The sequence below is a fragment of the Chelonia mydas genome, chromosome 11 (genome assembly GCF_015237465.2).
Source record: "Chelonia mydas isolate rCheMyd1 chromosome 11, rCheMyd1.pri.v2, whole genome shotgun sequence".
Classification (NCBI taxonomy): domain Eukaryota; kingdom Metazoa; phylum Chordata; order Testudines; family Cheloniidae; genus Chelonia; species Chelonia mydas.
Window position 1 is genome coordinate 32666369 of NC_051251.2, and position 12111 is coordinate 32678479.

Here is a 12111-nt window from a genome sequence, read left to right on the forward strand (position 1 = left end):
TTTTGTTTTCATTCCAGTTTGGAACAAAAACAAATTCTGAAACTTTGGAAGTTGTCGCAAAATGAAATTGTTATCCTGCCGCTGATTCGAATTATAAATTAAATTGATATACGAGCAAACATCATCCTAAAGGTTCAATTCTGCACCCACTAAAATCAGTGGCAAATACTTGCATTAACTTCAAAAGCTGACCCTGTACAATTCCTTATAGGTAATACCCTATCTGTTTAACTTCTAAGACCAGTTAACTTTAAATGAGTTGGCTGCTCTTATGTATACCACTGCCATCTACTGGCTAGAGTAAGACCCGCCTATGTGTTGTAATCATGGTTAGATTCCGATCTCACTGTTTTACAATGAGATTACTCCTGATTTATAGTGATGTAAAGGAGGTCAGAATCAGGCCTCAAGTTTCATGGGGCTGGCCTATAAAGTTAGTTATACTATCCCCAATACTACTAACTGCTAATGGAGGTTTCACTGTGGCTCAGGAAGAGACCTGTGCTTTTTGAGCACAAGGTTGAGAGTCTTGTTGCTGAAGGTGGAAAATCCAACAGCGTAAGGCTGGGGGAAGATGGAAGTAGCGCAGGAGTGAAAAGCAACCACAGCTTCCCCTCTGGCTGAGGTCCCATTGACAGCGCATCTCAAGAAAGAGATGTGGCCAGGGTGGTTAGAGATGCACAGATGCTGTGCATTGGAAGCCCCAAGGAATTAAGTCTGCCTTCAGTCTCGAAAGTCTAAAACCAGCACGGTAGAAGAAAATTGCCTACCCTCTTTCCCTCCAAGGGGGTGGGCTGGCAGAGCAAAGTGCAATGTATACCTTCCTGCACCAGTGCTGGTGAATCCACACAAGGACAAGGAATGAGTTCGTGGCTGGTGAAATAGGTGTGATTTAATTGCAGTCAGTGTTTTGTGCCTGCTTCTGTCAGTGGTGAATTTGGTTCAAACACAATTTTAATATAGGAAAGATTAAGGAGGAAAAAACTACAGAAGAGCATTATTTTTTTTGTACACTATTTTAATTTTCCAACTGAAATAACAGTGAAACAAATTGCCAATATCATCAATATTGGTATGAATCAGAATGAAAATGTGTTCACCAAATTTTCGGATTAGGAATAATACAAAACGCCTGTGATCCAGGAAAAGCCAGTTAGAGGAATGGAAACAGAAGTTTAGAACAAGGATGAACAGAAAGCACAATCAACACTTATAGTCCTGGGTTAGTGTGAACTATAATTATGAGAATTAGGTGGTGTAACAGTAATTCCTTATGTAAGAGAAAAGTAAAGGAAGTTCTTACCATAGCTTGAGTGAAACTGATTATAATCAGTTTCTTCATACAGACACTGACTAAAAAAAAAATAGGATCAAAGCAAGGTGCTTAGTTTGTTGCAGAAACCCCCCCACCCCCCGAAACAAGTGTGTTATCTCAAAGTTTAATCTTTAACAGATAACTTGGAGTAACTCCTGTTATTATATTAACAATGTGAAGCAGTCAAAGTCTGTACACAATGGCAAGTTTTAAGTATTTAAATTTAACAATAAGGTAGGAATGGTGCACTGAACTGGTCAATTCTGACACATCCAATTTTTTCCCCATATTTTTATATTTGCAAAACAAACAAACAAACCAAATAAAAAACTAACCCCTCCCCAACCAACCAAAAAACACCTAAACAAAACAGGCAAGCAAACCAACCAAGAATGGCTCTATTTCTCCACATGCTGGAAATCTACACGGGGTATTCCGATGTCTGAAAAATGATACTAGTGTAATTCTCTTTGTACAAAACTGGGTATTGAGCAAAAGATTCTTGTAGTAATTTGATTATGTTTTAAGTTTCCTGAAATCAGGGCAAAAATGTAATGTTAATTATGGCCAGATTTTGCCTCCTGTGTAAAATAAAATGCAACAAACAACAACAAAATACACAGAAGGAACAAAGCTAAGTGAAAAATCTCTGCTGCCTTCAGGCCATAGGGTTTCTGTTTAATTATCCCATGTAGCATGATAGGTTTTGCAGGTCCTGAGATCTCTGGGCCTATCCTGAGGATCTTCAGGCAACTGGAGAATTCTAGGTTCTCTCACAAGGGAAAGACTCACCATGATTCTCCTTGGGCTGATCATTTAACAACACTGTATTGAATCAAAATCAAATTAGAACAGGTTTCCATCCCAGAGCCTGATCTGTACCACTGAAGTCAATGGAGATTTACTATTGACTTCAATGGGAGCAGGACTGAGCCCTGTGTACCTGAATCTGTAAGAACAGAAGAGGCAAGCATCATGGTTTTTGCATCATCACGGATTGTTGAAGGAGTATCACTCTCTATCTAGCAAAGCTTCAAAGGAAACCTGTTCTTAACCCATTTTCCACAGGGGTTTCCAGGAATGGTGTGCAAACCTACCCGAGTTAACGCTGATGGGCTGATGCTGTGAATTCCATATGTTTCCTGGTTCTAACCCCTCTCTGTCCATTTGTGCTCCCTAAAAATCTGCAGAGGCCTTATTGCAGAGAATTCACACAGAGAAGCTGCCACAGGAGCAGAGGGAAGGGACAAACAGCTGCTACCTAGGCTTCACTCTCCTTCTTTTTGACAGATATTTGCTCCTTTGAATGGTTTTTCCACTCTTCATTTTGTCCATTGCAAAAAACTGAGGTGTGATCTGGTCCTAGGTAGTAACTAGTTCATAAAATGAACTATTCTGTAGAGTTTCTTTGTGTTATCTGTATTAAATGCAACTATTCTGGTCCTCCTTGCACCATTAATTTTCACTATTTCTCTCAAGATCAGAAATGAGGATGCTTTCGTCCACAGCTGGATCTTCAGAGTTCGTTTGTGAATAATATGGATTTCTGAACCATCGTACTCTACTGAAGAGACTGCTGTTCTGTTTGTACAGGCACCACAGAAATGTAGACATAGTAGCCACCATCACCAATGTCAGCATTACAGCTAGAGCTATGATCCCACGGTGTGATGCTAAAATGAAGGAAGAAGGAGAAGAAAAGTTCCATAACAATGAAAGAAAGTCACGTCATAAAAACAGATGCAGAAAATGTTTTAGCTTCAGTATTTCTGATAAAAATATAAATGTATCACATAGTAGGATTTACCTTTTACAGTTTGCACTGTTGCAAAGATATCTGAAACAGAATCCAAAGTTAGCATGAAAATTATTCAGACAACTTATAAAAGTTAATGTACATGCTTTATTGTAAAGTTGCTACGTGTGGGGGAGGGGACATACTTTATAACAATAATGGGCCATCCCTGATTTAACTTTATTGATGTCAATAGGAGTTACAGCCCACTGGGATAAATATGGCCTGATGCATCATTTAAAATTCCTTCACTTACCAAAGTGCATGTGAGATAAGCACAGTCTAAATATGAAGGAGCTAAAGTTCAAGAATGCTCAGTTATGGTTTGATCTGCTTCTGCAGAAGTCACTGGATTTTTGCCCTGGGTTTCAGTGGAAGCAGGATTGGGCCGCTACTGGGTGAGGGTGTCAGGCTCTAATACTTTTAAGTCTTTTCTATTCGTACAGTGGAAAGATGGTCTTTTGGTTAAGGAATGAGCCTAGGAATAAAAAGATCTGAATTCTGTTTCTGGTTCTCCCACATATTTCCTGGGTGACTGTGGCCAAGTCCTTCTCTATAGGGGGGGAAATAACATTTACATACCTCTGGGGGAATTATGAGGTTAAATTGATTAATATTTGTGAAGCACATACTGTACTACTGAGTGCCATAGAAAAGTCTAGGCATAAATACTTGGACACAACTTTCAGTCATCCATTTGATCTATATAAGAACTGTAGCAGCGTAGAAATCAAAGGTCTAATTTTTCTATTTGCCACCTGCTTTATGAGTCAGCTGTTTCACGAGGAGAAAACTTAGAAGATTCTACTACTTTCCCCAAAATATATTTGGTACAATTTAATGTTGGGACACTTTTATTTTTATTGGGGGGGAGGGGGCACAAGAGAACCTTGCAAAATTATCACAAAACTTTAACATTCCCATCACATCAGCCTTGGTGATTGTGAAAAAGGTAGTGATATTTACACACACACACAAAAAAGAAAAAGAAATTCTCACCCTGGACAAGTAGGGGAGCACCATTACACAGGCCTGGTTTAAGACTAACTAGCAGGGCTAATGCTGATTTTAGTACTCTTGGGTGGGCCGGCAAAACCATTTTTTCATGTAATGTAATGATTCCTGTCCCCTGTGACTATAGAGTAGCACAACGTGTCAGGCCAGACTTGGTACTTTGGAGAGGATCAGTGAGATAATTCTTTAGGATGCCCTATATTTCATTTCATATAAAAAAAGGAGAGGGAGAATCTCTTATTGTACAAATGGAAACTATTGTCTGTGCAATTTCTAATACTCTAAAGTGTTTCAAAGAACAATTTCTCAAATAAGCTAAGAGTTTGGGGGGTACTGGAGGCTTTTGTGCATGTTCTGGTGAACTTTAGCACTTATATAGGAGCACTGTACAATCTACTAAAGAAGTGGCATAAAGTAAGTAAGTAAAGTAATTATTAAATATCCCCATTTTATAGGGGGAAGACAAAGACAGACAGGTTAAGTGACTTGACCATGGCCACAGTGGGAGTCAGAACTAGGATTAGAGTAAGGGAGCTTGCTTCTGTTCAGTCCACTATCCTAGGCTGTCTTTCACACTATTTAGCAAGCTGCTCTTGTGGCTGGAGGCCACACAGGCTGCTCAGCAGAGGAGCGGACTCAGCAGTCTGAAAAGCAGCTACAGCAGCTCTAGCACCATTAGTAGCAGCGCCCATTGTTCCCTGCAACTACAAACTGGTCTGCATCCCCATCAAAATAAGGTGACCACAACTAAGGATTTTATGGGTCCTACAGGCCAATTTTGAATGGCATTAGGGAGAACCAGAAATAAAGAATGATCTTTAGGGAAAAAAATCAGTGATAAAATTGCAACCTTTGAAGTTAGTTCACTTCTTCAAAGCTATGTCCATGAATAAAAAGGGACAAAAATTATCTATAAAAAATGAAATATCCTTTATATTTATAGACTACCAAAATCAAGTGAGGCCTGTGGCTACAGGCTTCATGAATGCAAAGTCCAGTTGTGAAGAGGATTGCAGACATATGGGAAACTGAAGGTGCAATGGCATTAAAGGCCATTAACTGAACACCATTTCAGGGGAAGCCTAAAGTAAAGAAAAGGGGAAACCAGGGGAATATAAAACAATGTTATAAAGAGATGGTTATTTTCTTTCACATAAACACATACCTGTATCCATTTTACATACAAATCCCTTTTTCTCTCTGCAGGGAGATAATTGCCATACTCCATCTGTGGTCCTCAAAGCAACACAAAAATTCCCTTTGAGATGATCCAAGTCAGGCTCCCTGATGCCCCAGTTTGAATAATTTAAGGGAGAACCATCAAGCCATGCTACTGTGTCATCTAAGGGCAAAAATATTTAAAGACTGTGAGGTCTGTGTAATGTGTGTTTAAATACATGCTGAACAGGAAAGAATGAGGAGAGGACAACTGGATAGGGGGATTCTGGAGAGCCAGCTCCCCAAAAATATGGGCAAAATTATCTTCTCTGATATGCACTGCAGGAGCTTTTTTTGTTCCCTCCATCTCCAATTCAGGAAAGCATTCCTATTCAGGAAACCACTTGCATGTCTCCTGAATATTGATGGACTTTAGCACATTCTTGTGTGTTTTCCTAGATCAGAGCCTCAGAGAGGTAGCCTACCTACCAGGAGCAGACTGCATATGGGCCCAGCATTGAAAAACCTGTTTCTCACAACAAAAACAGTGCCATCCATTATGAGCAGTTAAGGTGTGGGCAATGAAACAGGATGTCTCTCTGTGCTGTGGAGTAGAGTGGTTGGTGATGTGGAGGAGGAGGGAATCTGTTCTGCAGTAACCAGCCATCCTGCCTCAGAAAGGAATAAGGGTATTATCCTTCCTGTGAGCCAGCCATTATAGTGGGACACAAGCCAGAATGTTCCAACTGAATGGTCATAGCTTTAACAGCTACAGAGATAGAACTTTGTATTTCAGGTGCACCCTAAACTGACAAAGACATCTGAGATAAACAAATTGAGTGTTCTGGTAAGTGGTTGTCAACGCTAAACTAAGAACTGTATCATCATATTAATGTATTCCATTACTTACTGTTCGCAACAAACTGAATGTTCAACCAAATCCTTTGGACAGAAGAACCAAAAGGGTGCAATTCTTCCAGAACGAAAGCATTTTCATCTTCATCTTTAATAGTTAAAAGATTAGATCCTGCAGATGAAACATATATACCAAGTTTCTTCATTGTTGATCATGTTCAGAACATAATTAAACTCTATTCACCTAGCCTTACACAGTGGGAAATCTACTCCTCCAGCTGTAATCGCAATTCACTCTTCTCAAGATAACTAATGTAACCCCATGCTCAGGATGTCCCTACACCTCCGACTGCCAGAAGCTGGGACTGGATGACAGGGGATGTTCAGAAGAATACATGACATTTTACTGCTGTAAAGATAACTAATAACAGATTACCTTGCTTTTTGCAAAATTCATATGCTGTATCAAAACTTGTACTCTCGAAAACTGTGGAAAACCTGTAGCAATTGCTTCTAAATTTTATCCAGGTGACATTTTTTTCTGAGCATAAGCCTTTGTATTCAATTAGTTTCTTTTCTGTGACAGAAATAACATTGTAGGTTTAATGGAGTAACACAATATATTAAGAAACATCCCACAAATCATTTTAGAATAATACTAGCAATAATTTTACACTTGAGAAGCGTACATGTAAACTGGTAATTTTTTTACTGTATTATGGCATGGAAAAATCTTTCTTTATTGTAAAAATTATAACGAAAAATGGACACTTGACTCATCCACAGTTTAGATCTATTTTTTTCTCTTTTTTTGCATAAAGCTAAATTGAAGTAAGCTATTCCTAAACCCAAATAAGATAAATTAAGGAATACAGCCACATAATAAATACAATCATTCTGACTGATCCTGCTGCCTTTCCTCACCCTAGATGCCATCTGGTGAGAAATTAGCTCAATATATATTTTTTAAAATGGACAATAGATCTCATGCTACTCCCATTGAAGCCAATAGGAGTTCAATGGCAGCAGGACTGGGCCCTTGGATAGGGTAACGTGGTTCTGTGTTGAAGGAATGTTTAAAGGACACTGCTTAGTACTGCAAAGGACTCAGCAGAGACAGTACCTTTAATTCAATTAAAAACTGTTAGTTACTTTTGTATAACCACTTTTGAGGCACCATTTTAAGTATATCACCAGTGTTGTTAAATATGTCCTTCTTGTTTTCTAGGCAGTGCAATATCATTTATGATTCAAGAGAATGAAAACAGGATCTCGGTATTTGGTCTTATTCAAAACCCCCCTCACACAGTAAATTGCCTGGAACTCTCTTTACCTCAGGGCTAAGACATCCATGGAAGGATTTTAAACTGTGGTTTGGATCCAGGAAATCTAGACAAGAGTCTACTCATTTCTAACTGATGACCACCAAATCATCCATGCTCAGTGAATTTTATTGAAGTGTATTATACTTCATGCTAAATCTAGTCTTAATCCAAGAAATCTAACATTTCTCATTTGTTTTTTCCAGTTACAAGAAGGTGTTTTCCTTTCTCCCATTGGCCTGAACCCAAAGTCCAGGTTTGTTTTTTTAATTTAGTTTCACGCCAACTTTTAGGCACCTAAAGACCACTGGGATTCACAAAGCCTGAGTTAAGCCCCTATACAATGAATGGGGAGAAAACTAGCACCTAAGAATGGGATTCACAAAAGCCAACATACTAGGTGGCTACTCATCTCAGCAAGCCAATGGAGGCCAAGGTGTGCTAAGGCCTGCCCCTCTAATGGAGTTAGGGGTCTAAGTGTGGGCTGCAGGGAGGTTCCTCCACCTGCTTCGGATTCTCAGTCATGGGGCCAGAGAGATCGTGAGTATGAGAATGACTCTGTGGCCTGGTAGTTAGAGCACTCACTTGGGAGGTGGAAGGCCCATGACCCAGTCCCCTTGAGCCACAATGGAACAGCTTCAACAGGAGAGACTGGGAACATCACATCAGAATATCCAATAGCTTAGTGCTCAGAACAAGCTCCCAAAAGACAGGAGATTGCTGTTCACATCCCTTCTCCTCCTCAGGGGTCTCCCACATCCCAATGGTCTACACCAGTGCTTATGAGGTGTAGACTGCTGCTGCTCATTTTGTGTGAGCTGGCCTATGGCGGCTTAATCCGATAGATAAGCTCTGAGCATGTTGACTAGATCAGGCCTTCAGGTAAGTTATGCAGAGGAACTCCTATCTTCCTCCAGTTAGTGCATGACTCTGGGGCTTAGGCATCTCGGACATCTGACATGGGGTGTCATGCACATGCATAGAGGCAGAAGAGTAGGTGCCTAGGGAACTTTTACTGCAGTAATTTAAGCACCCAGTGAGTTTGGTGGCACCTGAGCAGGAGTTTGTGAATCCCAGTAGGGCCTGATTCTGGGATTTAGTCACCTAAAGCAGTTTTCAGGGTAACAGCCGTGTTAATCTGTATTTGCAAAAAGAAAAGGAGTACTTATGGCACCTTAGAGACTAACCAATTTATTTGAGCATAAGCATCCGATGAAGTGACCTGTAGCTCACGAAAGCTTATGCTCAAATAAATTGGTTAGTCTCTAAGGTGCCACAAGTACTCCTAAAGCAGTTTACGTCCTTTTGTGAATCTAGCCCTAAATACTTCTATATTTTATAATAATCAGTAGTCAACTGTGAATCAACATACTTCTGTTCACATTCTTCCATAGACAATGTGTAAAACTAAATTTCTTGAGATTTAATATAAAACTAAACTATGACTTACCAGTTGGCACATGGCAAACTGCTCCTTGTAGAAGTCTTTCACAGGTAGCACTTTTCCACTGCCCATTAATATCAATATAAACACAGCTGCCCAGTGACTGTGACTCCTCATCTCCCCAAAAGGTAAACAAAGACTTGGTACCATCTGACCACTCAAAGTTAAGCCCATTCTGCCAAAATAAATTCAGGATTATTTCTCTTTATGTGTTACTGTCACATAAGTGGCTTCTTCTTTGATATCCTTTCCATGGGCTGGCAAATCTGGCTTTTCCTCCTCCAAGGCAGGGCCCTAACTAAATGATGCAGACACATTCCCAAGGACCATTACTATGTAATTCTGCAAGATCCTTTCTACTACAGTTCCTGGCCAATGGGAGCTGCGGAGCCAGCACTCAGGGCGGGGGCAGCGCACAGAGCTGCCTACCTGCGCCTCCACCTAGAAACAACAGGGACAGGTTGCCGCTTGTGGGGAGCCACCTGAGGTGAGCACCCCCCAGATCTAGCACCCTGAAACCTCTCCCACTCCCCAACCCCCTGCCCCAAGCACCCTGCCATATCCAAACTCCCTCCCAGAGCCTGTGCCCCAACTCCCAGCCCTGCAACCCAACTCCCTCCCTCTTGGTTAACTGGAATTTTTCACTTACCAGTACGCCCCATTCCCCCAACATGCTGGATAAAAAAGCTTTTACTGTACTAACTGAACCACTGTGGCAGCTGACCATGAATAAAGTAGTTATCTGGAGTATAAGTATACCAAGAATGAAGCCAAAGCCACTTCAGTGGTCAGCTTACAAAAGGCTTTTTGCCTGTGAATGTTCTTCTCTCTGCCTTTAAGCTTCTTTTCAGTACTGGGACTCTAGCATCACAACAGCATCACATCATGCAGTGCTGACACCACACTGATTACAATTTATTTGTATGTTGTGTTACAACTAGAGATAAGCCCAAGCCACATAGTTGAGTTTTGCTTCAGGATCCGAACTTCTCCCAAGTACAGGGGTATTCAGCTTGAGGTTTTTGCTGTAAGCTCATCTCTATTTACAAATGCACCAATTTCAAGTGAATACACATTTCCTTTTTTTTTTTTCTTTTTTTTACAGCTTGTTACCTTATTACTGTAAAAACTAATCTACAGTATCATATTCATATGCACAGACTCCATTACGTACATCTGAGGTAGATAGTCCAATCCAGTGGGCATATCCTAGTCTGTTTACAATGACCGTGAGGAAGGCTTGGTGATAATGGTCCGTAACGCTGACCAATTCAGTTCCATTTGCCATGCAGGTTTTTAAAGCAGCAAACCAAGTCATATTCCCATGTATTAGTTTATATGTTCTGTTTCCATATTCTAAAGTATCTGGTACTGGATACATCTCAGATGCATCTATGGCATGTCTAGACGTATCTGCGACAAACAGAAAAAGACAAAATATCCAGTATTTTCAGTATCAAACATTTTCCTTTAACAGACAATATTTAATAAATTAACAGTTCTCAAAGCCGAATGACTATCCTTGAAAACAAATGTAAAAATCCCAAATCTGTTAGTTCGTCTAGAAGCACGCCTGAGACCATGTCAACACAACAAACAAACACACACACGACTCTTGTTTGAAATCACAGCAAGACCAACGATTGAATTTGTGTGGAAAATGAATGGATTCAGTACACAGAGAGGAAGGCTTTCTATCCACTCTCAAACTTTGAATTTCAACAAGAATTCAAATGGGAACTAATGCCAGTGGGCCTCAATCCCAGGGTAAAGGCATGCACCAGCTCAGTGATGCTGTTTTACAGTGATGTTTTGAGTGTAACCTTAGAGGGTCTCATTACACACCTGTTTAATGGGATCTCCTTGATCTCCCACTGGACTGAGGAGCTGGAGTAATCCAAAGGTTTACTTATCTGCTTATCATGCTAATAAGAGCCTGGTTTTGAATTGTAAAAAATACATATTTTGCACAGAGTGAGTAATGTACATATCCAACTGTGAGGTCTTTTCAAGGAGAGAAAATTGTGCATTAACAATCTCAGAGTCAAAGACTAATCTAAATAGTACAAAGACTAGGGGATGCCTTCAGAAATTAGCTGTAAAGAGCGTCACGTTGTGACGGGTTGGATCACAGAACCCCCCTGGGGCTGCCAACTGATGTGCCAAGACTATTTCTGCCCCTGCTTTCCCTGCCAGCTTAGGACTCCAGCACTCTGTCTTGTTAAGCCAGACATGCCAGTCTGCTTCAGCACAGACGCAGGGTCTGAACCACGTGCCCCAAAGCTGCAGACTTAATTGAACGCAGCTTAAGAAGTGTTCCTGCCTTTAACACTCAGATACTCAACTCCCAATGGGGTCCAAATCCCAAATAAATCCATTTTACCTGGTATAAAGCTTATACAGGGTAAACTCATAAATTGTTCACACTCTATAACACTGATAGAGAGAGATGCACAGCTCTTTGTGTCCCCCCCCCGGTATTAATACATACTCTGGGTTAATTAATAAGTAAAAAGTGATTTTATTAAATACAGAAAGTAGGATTTAAGTGGTTCCAAGTAGTAACAGGCAGAACAAAGTGAATTACCAAGCAAAATAAAATAAAACATGCAAGTCTAAGTCTAGTACAGTAATAAAACTGAATACAGATACAATCTCACCCTCAGAGATGTTTCAATAAGTTTCTTTCACAGACTGGACGCCGTCCTAGTAAGGGCACAATCCTTTCCCCTGGTACAGTCCTTGTTCCAGCTCAGGTGGTAGCTAGAGGATTTCTCATGATGGCTGCCCCCTTTGTTCTGTTCCACCCACTTATATATCTTTTGCATAAGGCGGGAATCCTTTGTCCCTCTGGGTTCCCACCCCTCCTTCTCAATGGAAAAGCACCAGGTTAAAGATGGATTCCAGTTCAGGTGACATGATCACATGTCACTGTAAGACTTCATTACCCACTTGCCAGCCCATAGGTATACAGGAAGACTTACAAGCAAAACAGAAAGAAAAGGAGTACTTGTGGCACCTTAGAGACTAACAAATTTATTTGAACATAAGCCTTCGTGAGCCACAGCCCACTTCATCGGATATAAAATCTCCCCGCTGTGTTTTCCGCTGCATGCATCCGATGAAGTGGGCTGTGGCTCACGAAGGCTTATGCTCAAATAAATTTGTTAGTCTCTAAGGTGCCACAAGTACTCCTTTTCTTTTTGCG

General features: G+C 40.6%; 1 protein-coding gene across 1 annotated transcript in view; it reads right to left on the reverse strand.

Moving 5' to 3' along the window:
- Positions 1-1118: 1118 nt before the first annotated feature.
- The window catches only part of PLA2R1 (phospholipase A2 receptor 1), a 72334-nt gene continuing 61341 nt past the window's right edge, over positions 1119-12111 (reverse strand). The window contains exons 24-30 of the mRNA XM_007056656.4: positions 10078-10316; positions 8910-9078; positions 6574-6714; positions 6193-6309; positions 5290-5466; positions 3123-3152; positions 1119-2988 (exon numbers count right to left, since the gene is read on the reverse strand). Of these exons, the coding sequence (XP_007056718.3) occupies positions 2771-2988; positions 3123-3152; positions 5290-5466; positions 6193-6309; positions 6574-6714; positions 8910-9078; positions 10078-10316 (1091 nt within the window). The 3' untranslated portion in view covers positions 1119-2770. The remainder of the gene's footprint in view (positions 2989-3122; positions 3153-5289; positions 5467-6192; positions 6310-6573; positions 6715-8909; positions 9079-10077; positions 10317-12111) is intronic.